This window comes from Anguilla anguilla, chromosome 6 (assembly GCF_013347855.1).
Source record: "Anguilla anguilla isolate fAngAng1 chromosome 6, fAngAng1.pri, whole genome shotgun sequence".
NCBI lineage: Eukaryota > Metazoa > Chordata > Actinopteri > Anguilliformes > Anguillidae > Anguilla > Anguilla anguilla.
The window spans coordinates 11045347-11067938 of record NC_049206.1 but is presented as its reverse complement, the minus strand read 5'-3'; the positions used below and the strand labels follow the sequence as shown (position 1 = coordinate 11067938).

General features: G+C 46.3%; 1 protein-coding gene across 1 annotated transcript; it reads left to right on the top strand.

The window, feature by feature from the left end:
* Positions 1-386: 386 nt before the first annotated feature.
* On the top strand, positions 387-22399 carry miga1 (mitoguardin 1). Its single transcript, XM_035422728.1, has 16 exons — positions 387-522; positions 2339-2507; positions 3960-4128; positions 4474-4604; positions 4959-5094; positions 5532-5668; positions 6768-6891; positions 12389-12489; positions 16582-16700; positions 16889-16961; positions 17454-17540; positions 17628-17726; positions 17876-18010; positions 18916-18969; positions 19528-19644; positions 20735-22399. The coding sequence occupies exons 2-16, from the start codon at positions 2400-2402 to the stop codon at positions 20951-20953; spliced, it is 1809 nt and encodes a 602-aa protein (XP_035278619.1). The 5' UTR covers positions 387-522; positions 2339-2399; the 3' UTR covers positions 20954-22399.
* Positions 22400-22592: the final 193 nt, after the last annotated feature.

The following is a 22592-nucleotide window of genomic DNA, read 5'->3' as shown; positions in this document are numbered from 1 at the left end:
TAGCCTCCCACCTCTACCAGCACAACTCCCCTGAACTCTTCATATTAGAGAGTTTATTTTTGTCTTTACCGTTTTTGTGTTCTTAATTTAACTTTTAATTCACACAATTGTGAATTAAGTAACAAAGTATTCACTGCAGATTAAGTATTATTCACCAGATATTCTAATTTCACACCTGTTTTTTAATCCACCCCCCCCAAAAAAAAATGCCTTCTTGGCTAAGGAAAAAGAAACTGAACGATACATTGTTGGAATAAACAATTAAACGATCAGAACTATGCATATAGCTTTTGTCAAGTTGATTTAAAATTATCATACAGTAGATGTCTAGAAACCATCGTATACTGCAGCAATTAAAAGAACTGTAAACCGGTTTCCCTTTGACACAGGAAGTATTTGTTTATGGGGGGAAGTTCCATCTGGATGTTGTCCATCTGTGGTGTTTGCTGCGGAGTTGCAACGCGAGGGTCATTATTTTAGCTGTAAGAGGCACCGACCAGTAAGTAAAGGAGGCTGGCTTTGGTAAGTATAAATTTCACGTCCCATAGATACTGTTACCGAGGGCTTTACGAAAACGACTTGCTCGAAACATATGAATGTTTGTGTGCTTGGCTTAATCGCTGACATTGAAAGTGAATTTATTACTGGATTGTTGAATAATCGTGCAATCATGCTCCCTCAAGTAAAAGCATTGCGAGCTAGCGCACTGAGATTCACAACAACAAAACCAGAGCTATATGTACAGATGGAAGTATAGCTGGGTCTTGTTGTTTGTGATTTCTGAAGTACAGTTGACATTATTATTATTATGGTGCCATGTGATCAGTCTTGGTAGGTAGTTCAAATACACTGACTTTTAGATCTGTCTTCGTGGTAGCCTACTGACTCAGCTAGCAACCTGCTACGGCAAACCAACAAGTGACTGTTAGCATGGGCTTTTGTTTGTGTTATATTGTTCTAACAATGGAAGAAGTACACGTGTCAAACAGCTACCCCCGTTTCGGGTGGACGTATTTTAGTTGATAGCAAGCACCTAGGCTAGGGTGTGCTCATTCACGTAGGCGATGTTCCTCATGACAATGAGCAACGTTGTTTAGCATACTGTGGTCTCCATAGCTTTCATACGGCGATTGTATCTCAAATTAGTTTGTCGCTGGTCGGATTAAGCGACGGAACTCGCCAGCTCAGCTGCCGAAGCAAGATTTGTTTTCTGTACATCTCTAGCTGCAGCTGCAGTTTATTTGAGCTGTCACTCCGCCTTTTACATTTCTGATATACAAAATTTGATACGGAGACGCGCGTATTGTTCACGTATAAGTTATCACTTCACCAATGTGACTGGTGAATTAAACGCAGGACAATCGGTGGTTAAGGCAGTAGATGCACGTACGCGTAGTATCTGTGCATTGCTTTGAAAGGCAAACATTGACCACGTTTATCATGACACGTATAGAATCAATCTAACTTGAGTAGGGTTCGCCAACCCTGGTCCTGGATGACCACGCGAGCCAGTCAACTCCTTAAACCAGGTGAGGTGAGTTAACTGTAATCAATTGGCTTAACTGACGAACTTAGTACGTCAAAATCCGACAGATCCAGTTCTTCTTGATCAGGGACCGAAACCCTTGATTAGAACTTATTATGCTGTAAAAACACAATATGTGTTGTAGTGGGTGCGCTAAGCATGCCGCTTACGAGGAAGTGTCAGGATTGCTTCCATCTCTTTCCTTCAGAGACCCGTCCAAACACTTTCCCTGGGTTTATGTCATGCAGAGGATTCGGTCTACGTGCCGTTTATCTGCTTGAATTTCCTTTGCACGCATCCTTGCCTGGCAGATGAAGGGGACTAATAAGATTTAGACTGCCGTGTTCTTAGCTCTAAAGGAGGATACATCACAGGGATAATTAATCATGTGATGCCACAGACTTCACGGTTCTTGTCTTGTAGTACTACTCTCAATTTGGTCTGTCGTACCCTTTCTATGCATCGGTACATGCTGGCTTCCTTCGATTTTAGGACTGCCTCCTAAAATATTCTAGTGGAGTAGCAACGTGTTGTCTGAATGTATGTTTATTTTTCTGTTTCTTCTCCAGGTATGATGTGGAAAGGAATAGATTATTTATGTAGAGGGATAGTATTTCGCAAATATCAGGTTGAAGACACGGGATCAAACTTGACCAAACTATTTGCATGTTTTTGTGGGTTCCGGCCATGGTCTTTCTGCAGGGTTTCGAACACAATCCCACTTTTGGCAGGCTATGCTCGCACAGCACAGAGAAAGCAGCGACAGGTCAAACTGCCATTCTGAACGTTCCGATTCCTGCTCTGCCTTCGCAGCTGGAACACTAGCGGGCAGGATGGCTGCCGGGTAGACCTCCGAACAGGGGGATTGTGGGAGATGGCCGCGATGACGGAAGACACGCTTGGTAACCCCCAGTCGTCCTTCAAGGCGGTGGCGCTGCGAGTGGTCGACCTCCCTCTCTCAGTCTACAACTCCTTTTCCCAGGTAACAGGGCCTCCTCTTTAGGCCCCTGGCTTGTGGGTCTAAAGGGTCCACCATTTTATGACGTCTGGTGGATGGAATCCTGACCTCTCCATAGCTTGGCACACAAGATAGCCAGTCAAATGTGTTTACAGGGATTACAGCTTGTGAGAGTTGTAGGGGCTGATAATGTCTTTCTCAACACCATCCCTGTTTTGCTCTGTGTCCCGCACACTGATACTGTGTCTCTCTACTCCCTTCCGCCTGGCCTCCCTTTTTAAATTTTAGCCTTAACGCTGGTCCCCACGGGTGACTACTTATCATTCATTGCTGAAGCTGGGATATAAATACAGATGGTTTCCAGTTGTAAAACAGATTGCTGTATTACCCTTGTTAACAGTTCACTGCAGGCTAGCAATGCTATGTGTGTGGAAAGTAGTACCATGCTGCCTATTAAGCTATGTGGTTAATGCAAACAACAAACATTTGCACGCAGCTCCAGTTAACAGGAATTACTTGGGAGAAAGTTGCATTACCATCATGGTATCCATGCCAAGGACGACCAGAGTTGGTCCAGAGGTGTTACAATGTTAACCATGGCCAGTAGAATGTGGAATGCATCATGTGACAATTGCTTTAGTGTAACCTGGAAACTAATGTCATGTGACCCCCCAAAAGGCTTGTCTCTGTTCCAGGAGTCGGCCTTCACTGTAGAGATAAAATGGCTTGGCCTCTACTGCCTATATATTACTGGATATTTTCCAAATCAGTCACCTTGCACAGTACTGTCTAGTCTTTGGATTTGACAAGCATATTCCTACTGTGCAGTTAAATAATATATAAAGGGTTGTAAAGTATTAATTTTATGTATATCTGGGTGAAGTCTCAGTATCAGGTTGATGGTTACATTAAGATTGGGGCGTGGAAAATGTATTCTGTAAAAAATCTATATTTCATCTTTTCTGTGAGATTATTGATGAATTGGAAGAACACCCGGGCATTTAATTCACATTGAGATGCAAAAGATTGATCTTTTTTTCTCTTTTCTAATTAAGGGAAACGCATTTCCTGTGGGGCTTAGGAGGGAATGACTGAACTAAACTGTCTTGGGGACTACTGTGCTTCGCTCAGGGCCACGGTGCACACTGTAATCACTGCAGTTCCTTTGGCATTGGATTGATTCAGTCTGTGTTCCAACGAGCAGGGTGGCTGTGTGGGCCAGTCTGTCAGTGCAGACATCAAGGCGTTTGTATGCAGCATCAGAGGACGCTGGCAGTGGCTGACTCACAGCGGCCTAATTAAAATTCAGCATCGTATTCCCTGTGATCTGAGCTTCAAAGTGTGCCAGTCTGCCCTCGCACATCTCCGCCCACTCCCCTTCATCTCATTGAGCTTTCTGGGGCAATTCGTGCTGAGCTGTCTCCAACTCCAACCCCTCCCCTCTCCGCCTACCTCCGACCCCCCCTCCCCTTGCAGGTGAGGTTCAGCACCAGCACCAAGAAGCTCTTTGCCGTCACTGCCTTCAGCGCCATCTCGCTCCTCTTCCTCGCTCGCCACTTCAAGAGGAGGAAAGGGAAGAAGAAGGCCCAGTCGCCGTGGGAGCCAGAGAACTATGAGTTCCTCACCACCGGCCCGGCAGAGAAAGGTGTCTACACAAAATCGAGACTGGCTTTGTGCTTCTGAAAAAAGTGAAATAATTAATGTGTTGTGTGGAGCTCACACACCAGGTGTGTGTGGTGAAGCCTGTGATGTATGTGTGCAAGGCTGTGTGATTTTTTTTTGCTGTTCCTAAAAAGTTCATTTTCTTTTTGGAGATACAAGATTTTTGCATAATTCTAACATTCAAAGAATCTGAAAAAATAATTGTTTTATGAGTGCATAATTGTTTTATTGTTTTATGGTTTCTGCACCTAGGCCTGTACCATTGCACTTGTTAGGCCATATAATGTCGAACAGCCAGCCTGACTGCCACCTTCCCTGTTCCCCACAGACTTGTATCACACCAGCATTCGCCAGAACCTCAGCCTCTCGCTAAACTCCAAGACCTGCCCCTCCTGCAATCTGATACCCAACGGCAGCCTGTACAGCAAGCTTTCAGGGTCACTGCAGAGTCTGGCATCGGTAAGACTGTACCCTTCACTGTTTTTCCTCAGAAAACTCGCTCCTGCATTATTTATTAATACCCATTTTAGTTAAGGCAAAATGATTCACTATTTTAATGAAGTGGGTTTAGTGTGATTCAAGATTATCATTGTTCATGTATAACATTGCAGAGCTTCTCACTGTCGTTGTGATTTGGTGTCTGTGTTGTTAATTGCCGATGCTTGTTATCCAGCGTCCCTGTGCAGCAGCTGTAGTTTTCACTAATGAATCAAAGCGCAGTGCTGTCGTAGCTTTGCTGCATTTGCACCTGTGCTCTGCTGATTTCAGCAGCGTTTCTAAGGCTGTCACGCTGAGGTTTGTCTCCTTTCCCAGGTGAAGAGCGTGAACTCTTCAAGCAGCTGCACCTGTGCCAACACGTCCAGCTGCTGGGACAAAGCTGGAGAGGACAGCGACATGTGTAACGTGGTCAACATCCCCGTCACCACGCCCGAAAACCTCTACCTGATGGGTAGGAGCCAAAAACACACTGCTTTGGCTGTATCCCAGCCCACAGTCGAGGAAAAGGGTCAAAAATGGGTCTTGAGCTCATTCCAAACTGTAGAATTATTTCTCTGTAGAGATTCTCTTGTCCTTGTGAGTTATTTTCAGTGCTATATTTAAGCGGAGTTATGTAGCTGGAATAGTCATTGAGATCTTGATGAGAATGGCTCCATGTCAGACTGTGCTGACTTCCTCCTGCTTGGCCCAGTTGTTGGAGCTTGTTTCTGCTTCAGCGTCTGTGACCAGATGCGCAGCATGTCTGTTTCTCTCCTCTCGAGAGAGAAAACATGCGCGGGTTGCACTAAGCGTCAGGATTAGCGCATTAGTTTCCTGCGAGCTGCGGGTTGGCGCATGCATGTGCGCGCGCGGTCACGTGACGCTGTGCTCGCTCGCTCGCCGCCGCAGGGATGGAGCTGTTCGAGGAGGCGCTGAGGCGCTGGGAGCAGGCGCTCACGTTCAGGAGCCGCCAGGCGGAGGACGAGGCCAGCTGCGGCTCCATCAAGCTGGGGGCGGGAGACGCCATCGCCGAGGAGAGCGTGGAGGTGAGCGCCGGCCGCCGAGAGCGGGGGAGGCGGGCGGCGACCGGGGGCGTCGTGCCGAGAGCGGGGGAGGCGGGCGGCGACCGGGGGCGTCGTGCCGAAGTCCCGGCCCGGGCCGCAGCGTCTGTGGGTTCTTCCTGCTTCTTTCGGAGCTGCTAATTCAGGCCTTGGGAGCGAGGCGCCTGGACTCAAGCCAGTCCGTGACTTACATTAATCACTTAAGCGCTGAAACGCGCCCAAAAGCTCCAGACGCCGCGGCCCTGAGGAACTGGAGTCTGATAGGCCCCGGCGCAGACCGACGGGCAAAGCGTACAGCGGTGCTCGCGGTACCCTGCCCCCTATTGACACAGATGGAAAAGGAGTGCGCGCTATTAACATCCAGCAAATGCATTAGCGCAGATAAATACATGGACAGGCGCCCTGCTATTGCTGTCTGCTGTGTTAAATTTAATAATTGCTTGAACGTGATCCAAGAGGAGGCCAGCTTACAGCTGTGCGGCTGCAGTAAGACTGCGTGAGTGCTGCTCATTCCTTAGTGACAGCTTTGAGTTATTGTAATGCGAACGTATGTCTGAGGTGGTGCATTTGTTTGAAGGTAAGAAGTGAATTCAGTCTACCTTTACATCATTGCTGTTGTAGCTTTATGAAGCACCACCCCCCCAACACTAAATTGATACTGATTCGTGCTCTCTAGCGTGGCGATAGGATGGATTCCACAAGAGCGCAGCAGAATACTTGCAATTGTGCTGAAGTTAATTATAGGCCTTTCTTTCCAAATAAAAATAAAATAGTGCTGTGACTAAACAGCAAAGCATTCTTTCGTAATACTGATAAAATAGCAGGAATTTTTTAAAAGTGCAGACATCACATCATAGTCTTCGGAAATCAGAGATTCTTCTTTGAAGCCATCCCACTGACAGCTTTGAATGTACACTTGCTACTCTAAATGGGAGATTAATTGTATAGCTATTATAACATTAAGAACGTAACATTAAATTTACTGTACATGTAAAATGAGCCACTGAATGTACATGATGATGAATACTGACTCATAGCAATGTGTGTGTGTGTGTGTGTGTGTGTGTGTGTGTGTCACCCCCAGGACATCATCAGTGCAGAGTTCATCCACAAGCTGGAGTCTCTGCTGCAGAGGGCCTATCGGCTGCAGGAGGAGTTTGAGGCCACTCTGGGAGTTGCAGACCCCGCCTCCCTTGCCAACGACATTGGTGAGTCCCCAACGGAGTGCACGACCACCAGGGGAAATATGCATGTGCCCGACAGGAGTTAGAACATTCACCTGCCCATGTGACTTCTGGTTACGGCTCTTCAACTGGCTAGACCCAAGCTCTCTGAGCAGTCTTCTCCTCTGAGAGAAATTAGTGGTCTAAGTGCTGGATTTTTCCTTATGGAAAATAAGCCGCTACGTCAGTTGCAAGTTTACCTGCCCAAATCGGTTATGCAGCTGTTAAGCAGTGACAGTTTGTAAGCATCTCTTTATGTAATTTGGATGTGAATAATTAATGCAGTCAATGGAATATGAATACATTAAACTAGGATAGTAGCAACCTCCAGAAAAAACAGCACTGTTTGCCAAACATTCCTTCATTGTGCTTTTGCACTGGGTACACTGACAAAATGTTTTTTTTTCTAGAAAGTCTTCTGTCACATTATTGTTTTATTTGTCACGCTGCTACGATGTTCAGGGCTTCTTTTCTTCACCACACTTAGAAAGCAAACTGACTTTTATTGCGAATTCTGTTCGCACGGACCCGGCTCACAGCTCTCTGCTAAAACACACAGAACGAATCTATTTTTACCCAGGAACCCACAGGGCACACGGAGGCAAGGTGCAACGCGGAGGCGAAGCACGAACCAAAGCGCTAAAGACAAGCCGCTGCAGTTTAGCGCCGCTATGCTGGCGTCACGTTTCAGCCCAGCCCTTGGTGATTAACGCTCATGACCCCCTCGTTCCAGAGAATTCTTTGGTTGCCGGGCTTGGTTTTAAATCGCCGTGTCCACAGGGGAGGGACGTGCAGGGGGTTAAAAGCACTGAGAGCAGGCCTCGCTTTGATCCAGACCTTTGAAATACTGCTTGGTACCAAAAAGGAGCAGTAAAACCGATTTCGCCCCCTCACTCTGTCTGGGCTCTGGTCCAATCTCGCAGGAGAGATTCCCTGGATAAGGTTAGGAAGCAGGAGAGATGTATTTACGAGCCATTTGACCCTCCCATCACTCGGATTACACATCACCAGGACAGGCTTCACTCCTGGGGAAGGGAAATGGTTTTTTTGGGGGGTTTTTTTTTTTTTTTTTAAATGAATACCTGCATTCCAGACAAACTGGGTCTCTGCCAGCTACCTCAGCTTTACAGGACTTACGATTTGTTTTACGTTTCACAGAACCAGACTTTTACTAGCTAATGTGGGTCTAACTTAACTTTAAATGTAACCTTATCTGACTGGACTAGTTTTAAGTTGATTGCTTTTATCTTGGTACTTCTCTTAAACACCTCCCAAGGCCAGTAATGTTGATTTCATCCCATTGGCAAGACTGACAGCCCTGCACAATGAAAGCAACATTTCAGAAGGAAAAGAAACCAAAACTGAATTGCCTCTATGCCACTAATTCATGAAAATCCACTTTGAGGAAAATGCTGATACATTATAAGAAAATGAAGGCAGCCAGTGATTATGAACATGGGAACACTTGAGCACTCAAAAGGGGGGCGCCTATTTGCACAGGACCGTAATCATCTGTGTTCCTCATCTTCCCCCCAGTACCCCCTCGCGGCTTGCCGCGGCAACTGTTGCCAAGGATATTAAGAATAGATTGCACTGCCGCCTCGGGTTTGCATGTCAGGAGATTAAAATAAATCTGCTAGCCCTTTGCGGTCATCTCTCTCCGCCACCTTCCCTAACACGTTCTTTACCGCGGGACGTGGTCTGGTGCTTAACCTAGAGAGCCAATCCAGTTTTTACCTGCCGGATTAGGCACAAACAGTTCACAGGTCCCTGCTAAAGATGTCATCTACTGTACCTCACTGCTGTTCTGCCAGTATGCTGGTCACCTAGATGCACACATTATTATTATTATTAGTCTTACTTCTGTGTTTGTTTGGAAGTATAAGTAATGCATTTCATTAGTTTGCTGTCCAGCAGTTTAGAGGCTGTTTACTGTGGGATGTAAATCTGTGTCCGGCTCTTAAGTACTGGCAGGAGAGCAGTAATTCCCTGGTGAGAAGTGGAACTGGACAGTTGTGCGTGGGAATGAGAGCATGCGTGTGTACTTTGGTCCGATCAACACAAGGGGGGGCATTACTTTATCTCCACGGTCTCTTGGGTGTGTGCGACTTACTAAGGCTACGCCCCCAAGATTAGACCCGCCCTTCTGCTACCCGGGGAAAGGGGGCCCAACTGCACTCCCTCCAAATTGTCTACTGAGCGGCTTTCTTTGAAGTCTGTTTATCATCAGTATGCCAGACGTTTTCATGGTTGTTAGTGCTGTCCTTCTCAAGGTTGTGGAATTGGTTCTTTGTGAAGTTATACAAGAGGTTTAAGAAATTAAAATAAAAAAATTTCCCTTCTTGCTGAATGGAGGTATGAATAATTGTGATAATGACCTTGCAGTCAGCCTGGATTCCTGTACAGAGGGTGAATTAATTTTTGAAGAACTTCATGTCACTAAAATGAGGATTTTACTCTGTCTTGGAGACTGTTTTCTCCCTTGCATTACTATGGGTTGGGGGAGCTTATCAATTTTGAGAACTATTTAATGCTGTTTAAAAAAACTGTTCTTATTGATATAGTCATAGACACAGAAGTACTGTTTTTATCTTTGCACTTTGTATTCCATATGGCTGTTGAGTTAAATGGAAAAAAATGGTCTGGATAGGAGACTAAATCAACATCTCAGTTCTCCAGTGCGTGTTCAAAAGACTGAACGGATCTCATTGTAATATGTGGTCATTTCTGATCCATTTAACCCGATCCATTTGAGCAGTCTGCAGTAATGTGATCTGGAACCGAGACCACGGCGAGGTTTGTTGTCGCGCTAAATTTGGGACGGGCAGCGCTGACCTTCTGCAGCTGTCCGGGCAGCATTGTTCGGATTGGCTGGAGTCCTTTCTCGCGCCTCACCGTTCTTCACATAGGTGCTGATGATCAGCGTGCTTATCTGTGTTGCTAGGTCAGTAGGTCTGTGTTCTGCCGCACTGTGATTGGCCAACACCACATATAACTCATTCAACCCACATGCACATTATTAACCCCCTCCCCAGCTGCTGGTTACATTCACAGGTGGATTTTATGGAGCCCAAAATACCACAGTGTTTAAAAAATGCACTTAATTTGTTTTAGTGTTTAATATTGTGCCAAATTGCAGTTAATTAAATGCATATTTTTACTGTTCAGCTTGATAAAGTAATCCCACATTTTTGGATGTTGATGACGTGAATGTGAGAGTCCTGTTAGTGGTACTGCTATAACTGAACGAGTGTCACGGGTGGTTTCATGACTGTGCTGGTCGCCGTCCTCCCATAGTGTTGCCTAGAGCCCCCAAGTGACTCAGGATTTGTGTCTCTCTCTTTTTTTAGTTGTCTGTGTTCAAGTCTAAATTGAATAGAGACGTACTCTTGGCTTCCTGGTTCTCCCTGGATACAGTATCTTTCACCCACAATGTAAATATGTATTTATATGTTGTGTCTTCTTCAGGGTAGCTATATTTCAAAGCGGAAAGTATTTTTGCCACATTTACCTATGCTCCAGATAAACCACTTAATGGGTAAATATGTGTCCTCACACAGCAATAGTTTATGACATGCAAAAAAGAAATGTTTTCAAAAAATTTAATTCTCGGTAACAGACAATCCCTGATTATTTATTTTCTTCTTAGCACTCAGGTTTTTGCTTGACACCAATGATATGTAGCTATTCAGTCTCCAGCTCACAGTGCACTGAGTGTAAATCAAGTGCTTTATAGCACAGTGATTTGGTATTTATTCAGTTGTAAGCTTTTGGAAGTTGCAAGAAAAAGTATCATGCGGTGTGTGGCATCCACAAAATAAGTGCATTATAAATGGTCTTGGCTGCCAGTACTATCAGGGGTCCTCCTAGTTAAATTAGACACAGCTGCAGGGTGTTTGACTTGGTTCACGTGAGGTTATAGCCAATAAATTAGAGAATTAAACGTTTCATGATCGAGAAGCATTTCAGAGATTAGCGAGCATGTGTTTGGAAATTTCTGTCATGGAGATTAAATCGGATTTGACGTTGTACTTCAAAGCTGTGCACTGTAATGGCGTTGTCAAATGCAGTCGGTGTAATTTACGGTCTTAATTTCACAAGCGCACGTTGCCGTCTTGGTGAAGGACGTCCTGTAACCGTCCAACCCAAACACTGTTCAATCTCAAGTGTCTGTTTTGCGGCAGGGATCCGCGGCGGGGCCTGCTAGATGTTTTTCTGACCCGCGTCACGTCCTGAGATCACCGGAACGTTATCTCCTCTCTATGAGCAGACCGTTCCATTGACCCTATTGGCTCCGGGCCCGTCTTCACTCACCGGGAGGTCTTAATATAGCCGGACCCCGCTAACAGATAGCAGCGTCGCTAGGTCACTGTAGGCTGTGAGCTGTAAGACGATATGGGGAGGAAACGCTGGCTGGCTGTCTGCGAGACGCTGGTTGCGGGCCCCAGCGTCATTTGAAATCTGCCGAGCGGGAGACCGGGCCTCGTGATCCACCAGGCTCAGCAGCAGTTACCGACAGGGTCTCTCGGTCTCTCGATGATACAAACCAAGGAGTCCTGTCATCATGGCAAGGAGACCACAGTTTTGGCAGCAAAATGGAAACAAGCACCCAACTAGATGGAACCATCTCAATAAGTCCCAAAAATGTTAGGATTCGGCTGTTGGTCATGAAGTGGGTACTGGACAATAACAGGACCCTTAGTTAGGTTTGTGGGAGTGATGTTGACTGTAGTCGGGTGCCCCATTTCTGACACTGTGCTTGCACTGCCAAAACCAAAAAATAAATCCATCTTAACAAGTATTGTAGTCTTACATTTAACTTAAAATCTTATTTCTGTTTCACTTGTCAAGTACTTTAAAACAAGTTAATATCTTCTACTTGAGAGAGAAAAATGGAGGTGTCATTACGAGACTAAAAGGCTTGTTAAGACAGACCTTTTTCGCAGTGTGCAGTTGTCTGACTTGGCTGTTTGTGCGATCAGGGCAAATGAGCGGACGGGGAGGAAGGTGTAATTAGTCCATGAGGAGAGTCGCCGTGTTCCTCTGGATATTTCTCACAGCTGTGCACACACTTTCTCACTTCACGAAATCCTGACCAGGATCAGCTCGGCAGTCTGTTGTGGGCCACATTCTACAGTCCTCACGCGTCCAGTCCTCATACCGTAACCTTGATAAATAACTCATCTAAATTTAGCAGATGAATTGGTGAACTGTAGCACCCACATTTCAAGGGCCTGTCTGGTCTGTGCAATAACATAACTATTGGAAAATCTCATCCTTGGAGCCTGTTTTCCCTCTTGGCTTAATTATGCTGTGATAAATCAGTTATCAGCCTCTATGTAAATTAAATGAGACTTGTTTTGAGACCGTCCTCTGATTCCAGAGAAGTCGTTTGTTAGAAGTGAAGTCGTCTGATGCCATCAGTCATGGGAGCGCAGATGAAACGCTGAACGCCGGTCTGTTTCCTCCTCTTTCCCGGCAGATAAGAACACTGACGTGACGGTGAGGGAGGACGCGGACGACCTCTGTCTGAGGGACACCATCAGCATCGCCTCCACAGACTCCTTCGTGTCCGCCGCCGAGGTAAGCGACCCCGCCCGCCCGCACGCCGCCTCCGCGTGCGGTTACTACGGCGACCCCAGCGGTGGGGCTGTAGACATCCCCGCGCGCCGTTCCCGTGGGCGCAGGGCTCGTTGCCGGGCCGCAGAGGACGGCGATGCTCGCGAGGGAGCGGTCGCCATGGCCACCAGACGCATCGCTCATCCGTACCCATGACGACATGCTGCTTCACAGAGTCCCGCCCCACACCCCCCATAAGAGACTGATGTTCTGGAAACCTGTACCTACAGTCTCAGGAAGGGAGCGCTTGGTGCTCAGCGTTCAGGACACTCAGGTTTGCAGTCCACCATATTGGCCTGTCCCTCGCAGTGCATGTCTCTGAGAATTCTGGGAAGTTCATCTGCGGCCTGCGGGGAGCAGGTGACGGCTGTCCAGGCCACACCTGCCTCATCGGCGCTCTGGCTTGCTCCTGGCAGCGGCGTGAAGCTCACAGATTTAAAAAGCATTTGAACCGTGGCCTTCAGCAGGAAGGAGGGTCTAATTCAAGGTGTATTACGAGCTCAGTGAGACGGTCCTTTTACAGAGTCCATTTCCTTTTTATCCCTGACGCTCCCAGTTTGTTCCAGGAAGGCAGACAGTGTAGAAGTGAAACTGAGCCACGATAGAACATGCTTACATGTCTTACATGATGCCTGCTTTTAATATCTGTCCTTCTGCCAATAACAGTCATGGTTTCTCCTCAATTAAAGAACCAATGGAGTGTTCCAGAAGATGGGCTATATAAGAAGCAATTTAAGTAAACTATTCCAGATTAAATGAATTAAAAACCTAAAAGCTTGAGCCCAGTAAAAAGCATGCTTAAAAGCTGTTGTAAATGATGTAAGCTTGCTTAACTGTCTTTTAAAAAGTTCCTTGTTTCTTGTCATGAATGAGCAACAAACACATCAAACCTCTTCCACATGGATAGCCAGTTTTGACTGGTGGAGTAAAGTATGGGGATGACCTGGTGAGATTGGCATGCGGAACTATGTGTGCCAGACTCAGCCATGGTACCACTCAAATGCCACCTCAGAGCCCAGAGAACTTTCTGAATTTGTTTATATTAGGAAATCTATATAAATGTTTGTCTCTTCAATGTATTTATATGATGATATTAGAATATGGGCTATTCCAGACTGTCCCCAGTTCAAATATATCTACTGACAGTAATAATAATCCTGAACATATTAGGTCTCTGTAACGTAATTTATGACACCCAATGTCACTATTGACCTTAAGTTGATCTTGTTCTGTATTGAGTGCAGTAGATTTAGTCAGGAGGTAAAGCATCTCCTAATGTAGCTGAGTGTGGGGTGGCTGCTCCTAACTGAGCTGTTTGGGGGTGGCTGCTCCTAATGGAGCTGTGGGTAGAGTGGTTGCTCCTAATGGAGCCGTGTGTGGAATGGTTGCTCCTAATGGAGCTGTGTGTGGAGTGGTTGCTCCTAATGGAGCTGTGTGTGGAGTGTGTGTGGGGTGGCTGCTCCCTGTGGATGAGCAGAGAGCGGGATTCCCCTGGCAGGCTGTCAGGCTCAGCGGGGGGTCGGCTGCAGCAGCTGAAGGTCCCGCTCGGCCTGCCGCCCTGGTGATGATGTGTGTGCACAGCTGCGGGCAAGGCAGCTCGGAGCCTGTATCCCTAATTCCACCCCCACCCCCACCCTTCCCCTAAGGCAGGCCTGCCCAACCTTGTTCTTGGAGATCTACCGTCCTGTAGGCTTTCATTTGAACCCTAAATCGGCATTCATTTCAACCCTAATTTGGCGCACCTGACTCTACTAATTAGCAGCTCAGGGAGATCGCCAGCTCTTGAATGAGGTGTACTTTGTTCGGATTTGAGTGAAAACCTACATTACAGTAGTTGGGCAGTGTTGGGCAGCCTTGCGCTGACTGCTCCTTAAGGGTGAAGGTCAAAAAGGAAGCGCTGGGCTCCCCAAGACTAACTACCGTCTGCCCGAAACCTGTCAGAACTTCGACTGTCTTTTACACAAAGGAATGGGCGCTCCTGCTGTGACTACACTGAGTGACCTTGGCATGTATTTTCACATTATTTATGGCCTGTCTCGCATGTTATTGAGCTGCACTGCAAAGGGACTGTAATCTTCTCATCTGTTTCAGACCACGTAGGACGGTCGTTTCCAAGTCAGATTACAGTTCTGAACACGTGCAGCCATTCCCACCTCTGTCGTGCGATGAGCGAGAATCCCTTTGGGTTTACAGTGAAATCAATGCGGGGGGGGGGGGGGGGGAGGCGGTGGCTGCTTTTACATATGTATTAAAAGTAGTCGCTCAGGGATGTTCAGACCTTCATTTAGCATTTCTTCTTTCACACCACTGCATCATAACCGCGGTTTGATTAAGGACCACCGGCTCGCAAGGCGAATCTCTTTTGCACTCGGCGTGACTTTTATAAGCAAATTGGTGCGTTGGAGGAGAATCGATACCAGTTTCACGGCGCTGTGCGTGATCCCATTAATCAGGCTGATGAATATTGATCTGTGTGTCGTGAGGTGCCGTTTCCACCGTAACGTGTGTAATATGCTCTGCTCTTTAGCTCCCAGTCGCTCGCTTCCTGGAGCTGTCGGTCGAAGTCGTGTCCGTCACGCTATGGCGATTCGCTCCATTTCGTTTTCCGTGCTGATGGAAAGGTGAAGCAGAAGTCGGGGGAAAAATGTTCCAGTGCTCGCCATCTTCTGTCCTCCCACACGGTCACGACGTCTTGACCTGAAAAGCTTTTTTTTTTTAATTATTGAAATCTTAGGGAACACACATTTGGTTTAAAATGGCTTGATTTCCCAGTTTTTCCTCTTATCCTAATTTGGAATGTACAATCAGGATTCAAGGCCTGTTCTATCACTCCAATGTCCCCATCAGTATACTAAAAAGCGCTAAGTTTTTCACTTATCTTTCACTCGACGGGTGCTATCCAGGAGTCCGCTATATGTTGGAGTCTTTCAGAGGTCAGGTGGTCTAGATAGGCCTGAACAGTAGCAGTTTACTTGTTGGCAAGGGCATGGGTGGAGGGCTGTCTAAAATAACACCCTCACAGCCACCCCGCTGTCAGACACAGTGCTGGAGTATGTCCGTTCACTGTTAGCCTCCCGGAATGCAGATAAGGGTACATTCCAACGGACGGGAACGACAGGCGACCGGTGGCAAAATTAGGTCGGGCCCGTTTGAAAATAAACTAAGAATAGCATTCGCACGTTACACCTGGACGGAGACTGAATTGAATTGCATACCCTTGAGTGTGTTGCTGTTCCCCTCAACCCTCTCTCCCCATGGACTAGGGAAATGCTGAGCTCTTTTTTGGGTGACCTGTTTACTCATGGCAAATTAGCGTGCCAGGCTGCGATAAAGAGATGGCCAGCCAACCAGATCTGGCCCCTCCAGTTCTTCTCCTCAGACCAGTCGTTCTGTTGAAGTGGCCCCAAACGGATCGGGTCTGGAGCTGGATCTGGTTCTGGTTCTGGTTCTGGTTCAGCCTCAGATGGCTTGCCCACAAATGGAGCCTTCAGCTTATCTGAGACTTCCATTTTCCCTCCGTAGCGGGACGTCGAGGCATCGCTTCACTCCACAGTTTCCTCAGTTTGTCTGAAACCTGAGACCAGAGACGACATTGTCGTCTGTCGCCGTTAAATGCGATTGGAAATCACACTTGAATGAATGAAGTGGACAGTAACGAGATCACTGTAAACAACTGCAAATACCGTGGACCGAAAGGCCGAGTTGATCAGCAGTGCATGGCTGGCGGCCTAAAATTCCGAAGGGAGCAAAGAAATAGAAACCTCATGAGCCCACCCACAATGCCCTCTCATTTAATTAAGTGTGATTTCAGTCTGTAGGCAGCTCCACAGCGCAGGTGCACACCTGGGCATCTGTCCAGACCCATATCACCTTACTGAAAAGGGGGGAGCCCTGGAGAAGGAGGGTCAGTTTACTGCTGACTGCGTGCCGCAGGCCCCTGCAGTGTTCTCAGTGGAAGCCTGTGGCTCGGGTTCTGTGCGGCTCAGGTGCTGTGTGACTCGGCTGCATTGTGGCCATGGCCAGTGACGCGCGCCTCTCCCTTTTCTCCCGCGGCAGCTGTCGGAGCACCGGGAGCTGCGGAGCGCCTACACGCTGGGCTCGCTGTGCCACTACCCGCTCTACGAGGAGGCGCTGCAGCTGGCCGAGGAGGGCAAGATCTCCTGCAGGGTGCTGAGGTAAGGGGGGCTGCACGAGACGCCCCAGCTGAGTCTCCCCAAGGGCCCTCAGTCACACAAGTCCTAAAAAGCCACCACTGCGTACCTGCGCAAGGTCTATAAGCGTCACTGTCGTGTCTCCTTTACTAACTTTTAGCCTTTTAGGTCAGAATGAAATGACAAGCCTCAAATGTACTTTTCTCCACCAGAACTGAGATGTTGGAGTGTCTGGGTGACACCGACTTCCTGGCAAAGCTGCACTGTGTGCGACAGGCCTGTCAGGTAACATAATATAATCCCCAAACAAATTGTAACCTAGACAATGAACTTTGTCCTGAACTTTCATTTAAGAGATTGAGTGAGCTATTTTTATTTATTTATTTACAAACCATACATAACATTTTAACCATTAAATTAAATTGAAGAATGTTTGCAAGTACACTGTCAGAAAACTAGAAGTTAATTTTGTTTCACATTTCAGGGCAAAATGCCTTGTGCATGTGTAACGAAACTGTATAGAGCAGGGGTGTCTAACTGTAATCCTGGAGGGCTGTAGTGTCTGTAAGTATTTGTGATTTCCTTTTAGTCAGCAGCCAGTTAAAACCTTGAGGACATGGCGTGTGGACTCTAGCCAGTGAATGAATCACTCGTGCTGAAACATACCGAAAATCAGCAGACACTGCGGCCCTCCAGGACTGGAGTTTGACACCCCTGGTATAGAGGCATTTGTGGATCACAATTTTAAGAACCCAAGCCCTCCTTCCCTCTTTCCAGGTAATTCTGTGCGATAGAGCCACCAGAGCATTTCTGGCTGATGCTGGAAAGAAAATCCTGTCATCCATAATCGTGAAAGCTCACAAGGTAAGCATGTATGTTTTTTGCGAGCGACTCTGTTCCCTCGGTAATAGACACCAGGCTGTGTAGTGACAAAGGCTTCATGATTGACAGAACCCAAAGAGATTTGAGGAAGTGTTTGAGGAGATGATGACCTTCCTGGAGCAGACTGACCACTGGGAGAACACCGAATTGGAGCTGGCCACACGAGGGGTGAGGAGATCATGCTTCTGCACCTGTAATTCTACACCTGTACTCTTGTTACTCATACAGTACAAAACTATGGCTATTTTTATGTTTATGAGTTTGCCAGAATTTCGCTTTATTCATCTGGCGCGTGTATTCTGTGGCCTTCCTAACAGGTGAAGCATTTGAACTTCTATGACGTAGTCCTAGATTTCATCCTCATGGATTCCTTTGAGGACTTGGAGAATCCTCCCATTTCCATCCAGAATGTGGTCAACAACCGATGGCTCAACATTTCCTTCAAAGAGACGGTGAGCGCCTGTGGCGTGTTGCAGTCACATGGGGCAGCTTTGACCTGATGAATACTCAAAGAACATATCAAGGGTTCAGCTACCCTTAAACTGTGACCACTCTAGGTCACCGTCAAAGGGAGTACTGTACACATTCGCAGCAAAGTTGCCATTTTTGTGAGTCTTATTGTCTTGCTTCTAATATCTTATGAATGCTATCCAGATGTTGTTTTCCAACCAAAAGCTGGTTGTAGGTACATTTTTATATGAGAAACAGACTGTGTATTTTCTGGTTTAATTAGTATGCTTCAGAGGAGGTTGAAAGCACATCATCAGAAGAACAGAAAGTTCCCTACAAAACCTTATACCGAGGGCAGAAATGTTAACATTACATTCTATGCATGTTATTGACTCAAATATTGCTCCAAAAAGACTGAAGCATTGCATCTTCTGGCAGGCTACTCTCGCTACCCTCTGTGATATATCTCTACAATTATACTGGAGGATTTGTGTTTACAAAACCGATGTGAAGATTCCCTGCTATTGGCTACATGAATCAGAACTCTTGTAGAGTTGCATAAAGCAGAATCCCAGACGTCTCTTAGACATTAGCGTCAGTTTTGCTTAAGGAAGCTGGATGGAAACCTTGCTGAATAAGGTTATTGAAATGAGATTTTCGGCATTGCGGGGAGATGCGTTTTTGGCTTTGATTACTTATTGCCTTATTTGGGAAAGCTTTTTAAATTCCTTCTTTTTTCTTTCCTCTTCCCTGTGTGCAAAAAAAAACATGAAGTATTGCTTCTCATAAGAGCTTACACAAAGTTTTGTCTGGAACCAGAAACTTCCTGTGTTTCTTTTCCAAACGCGTTAGTTTTTTCAGGGCTACTAAGTGTTCATCACAGACTGCTGCTTTGTGTCTTTTGTAGGCTGTAGCATCAAGCTGTTGGTCAGTGCTGAAGCAGAAGAGACAGCACATGAAGGTACAGTTCATGGGGATGGAATCTGTATTTGGAAGTTTTCCCAAACATTCTCCTCCCATAGCAGAATGGATTGCCATTGTCTGAAGACTAAATGCTACACAATGAATTGCATTTTGATGAATGATCTCAAATCATGATTGGCTTTGAACTCAGTTGAATTTAACTAGAATTTATAGAAGGCGTAGGCCTTGGAAGACGCCAGTTCTGATGGTCTGCATGTGCAAAAACATGATAAAATAGGCAGTGTATAAAATTAAATATGTAGCGTCCGTGACATTCATGGAAACCAAATTCAGCGGACCTGAAGCCCTGTCATGGAGTATAATGTGTTGTAACTTGTGTATTCATGTTCTGTAAATGGTTAATATAATATAGGAATTTGTGGGCTTTGAAGGTGTAGGGAACTTCAGACGAGATACAAAATTATACTAAATTGTCTTTTGCGCTTTTCTACAGAGGGCGCTGTATATATTTGAATAGACTGTTCAGAGGTAGTATACATTTCAGGGGAGACTTGAGCAGTCATCCTCTTAAAGCTCATTTCTGTCTTTCGAACAGGTGTCAGACGGATTCATCGCCCACTTCTACTCTGTCTGTGAGCACATAAGCCCTGTGCTCGCCTGGGGTTTTTTGGGCCCTAAAAGTTCCCTGCATGATTTCTGCTGTTTCTTTAAGGTGCGTTTTTAAAATGGAGGTGGCGAGTCTGCTTTTCTCATTTGCACGCTTTATATTCATGTCACATAAATGTGGGATGGAATTTCAGGAGCAAAAATTATTTTTCCCCTCTTTAGAAAGTTGCTGATTCTGCACATAGCCAAACCCCCTTGTTTCCCCACACAAGCCAAATTTCGAATTTTGGACTCATTTTTACACATTAAATTGAATGCAGTATTACCCTTAGGGTTGACCGCAATACGCATATTTGACAACTTTAGTGCTTTTATATATTGTCTTCATAACTACCAGTGATGAAGTTATGTTACTGAGAAAGATGTGGAGATGTGTCCTCTGTCTAAGCCCAGTAATCTGACACTGGTTAAAGTAATGGGTCCAGATTTTTTAGAACACATTTCCCAATGCCAAAACTGAATCTGCACCCCTCAAAAAATGAAGCCTCCTTGCCTGGGTCAGCCTGCTTATACTAACAAAAAAACAGCGGGGATTGCAGTTGAACGAAATTCTGGTATGGCGGAAAGCATTTTGAGGGTGGCAGCTGCAAAACCACACTTGAGAATTTACGCCATTCTGCAAAAGCGACCGCTTCACTAGAGTCTGAAGAGCTACTGTTGGACACACACTGGCTGTTAGCCCCTGCATCCAAACTGGTGGAAACTGGCAGAATCCCATGCCCAGCAAACCACATGTTCAGGCACACCTGTCCCAGTCTGATCTGGAGACTTGGCTCCCACTGACCCGGTTGTTGTCACTCTCGGTTGACAGGCGATGACGCACTGCCTTCCTGCTGTGTGGGAGTCGCCAAAGGCATATTAACATCTCCTGTTACTCTAAATGAAAACGCTTTTCGCTGTTGATGTAAGGGGGCTGTAATGCTAACCATTGCCATTCACCACTTAAGCACTTTGCCTTATAAATTTGCTTACTCCTCGTTAGTCTTAAATACACGGGCGACGTTAGCGTATAGACGTGTTGATCCGTGAGTTAAATGTGTGCCTTGCTTTTCAGAAACCCCATGCTCACGTCCAGTGTTGATATTGATAGCCTTGGGTAAGGTTGATTTAAGGTTCTGCCCTTCTCCTTGCTGCAGGATCAGGTACTGTTCTTCCTGAAGGACATCTTTGACCTGGAGAAGGTGCGCTACTCGAGCGTGGAGAGCCTGGCCGAGGACATGCTGCAGCTGCTGCACCGTCGCTCCGAGCTGCTCCTGGCCTACCTGGGGGCCGACTCCCTCCGCCACCTAAACGGCTGCGTCAGCTCCCAGGGGCCCCTGGTGTCCAGCGCCCTGCTGGAGGCCCGGGTGCAGTGAGCGCCTCAATGCCCCGCTCCCCCCTTCTACAGTCATCCAGCTCCACCCTCTCCAGACTCCTCCCATTCATAAGTCCACCCTTTCTTGTACCATAAGCTCCTCCCACTCGTGATGCTTCCAACAGGTAGCCCCTGTTCCCTATTGATTCCCAACCCCTGCTTCAGTTGTATTCCTTTAACTCCTCAGACCCAACCCCTTTTTCCCACCCCACAGACTTTCTCCCCCCACTACCCCCCCCCCCCTTTCACCAGCACAATTGGAATGCAGTTCTTGTGATGTCTGCCTCCAAGCATGGAAATAAGGGAGGATTTATGACACAATCCAGTGTTATGAACCCATTACAAATGTGTGTACTTGATATACATATGCCATGTCTTTAAAGAAAAAAAACACAATGGACTGATGTATGGGAAAATAGAATGGCTGCCTCCATTAACTTATTTTTGACAGTGTGTGGGGGTAAAATGATCTGCTGTTTTAGTGGCTATATTTATTTTAATTGTACTTGAAATAATGTGGCACCTTATTTTTTGTAGACTGCTCCAAATAATCCTCTAACTATATCCATATGAAATGAGTATTGATTCACTGTAACGTGGTTCTTAGATGACGACTTTGTCCTTTGAATATGTATTATGCCACACTGCTGCTAAAATGCCTTGTCAAAATATACATTTACACCCTGTTGCATCAGCAGACCTTAATGCAACAGCACAAGGCTGTGGATGAAATTACTGCTATATCAACACACTGGGCCTCATGCTACAGGAGCCCCCCCAATGTATTTCCCATAAGGAAACAATGTTTTGCATTCTTTTCACAAAGTGTAAGGCTGCTCTGAATGTATTTTTTCCTCCACAAATAGGGAATATTAAAGCCTTACCACACAAGCACATATATTTTTGCCCTGTCCCCAGCTGCGGTTAGCTTCTTCCTGGCAGGTGTTGCGACAGGTGCTGGAAGCACAGTTGTGAAGCCCCCCTGGCTGCGTTTTCCCTTCCCCATGGAACCTCTGAACACCAGGTGCCAATTACCCTGAGCCTGGCTTGCTTAAATTGCATGATTTCTTAAATCTGCTGTTGTAATCAGTGAGCAAGTTTCAGTGACAAATGTCAGGTTGACCTGAAGGTCCGCCCCCCTCCCCCACCCTTCTCTTTTCGGTGTCTTGTTGGCACTGAATAGCTGTGATCACACATGGCCATGTAACGCAACAAATTAAGATGGAAATTAAGATGGTCTTCTTTTTCTCAAAAGTTATCCTTGTTATTGATAGGGGAAACTGGGGCTTGAATGAGGATGGACACGTATGACGACAAACTGAGAATGAGTCATTTTATTTATGTTTATACATAAAATTGCATTTCCTCAGTGTGTACAAAGCTGAACAGTGTTTTGACTATTTATCTGTGTGCACATCTGTAAGCAAATAAAAGGCTATCAAAGTTGGGGCTTTGTTCTCGTATAGTTCAAACTCCGGTTTGTAGATGTTCAGGTGTTGTGTCAAGTCCATGCGAGTCTCATCTAATCACTAGGATAGATGGTTTGGCTTAGGGGTGAAGCATTTGGGCCCAGTGACCTGATGGGTTCCAACACTGGGCACTGCCAGTATCAGGACATATATAGCTAAGTGGTGAGCCCC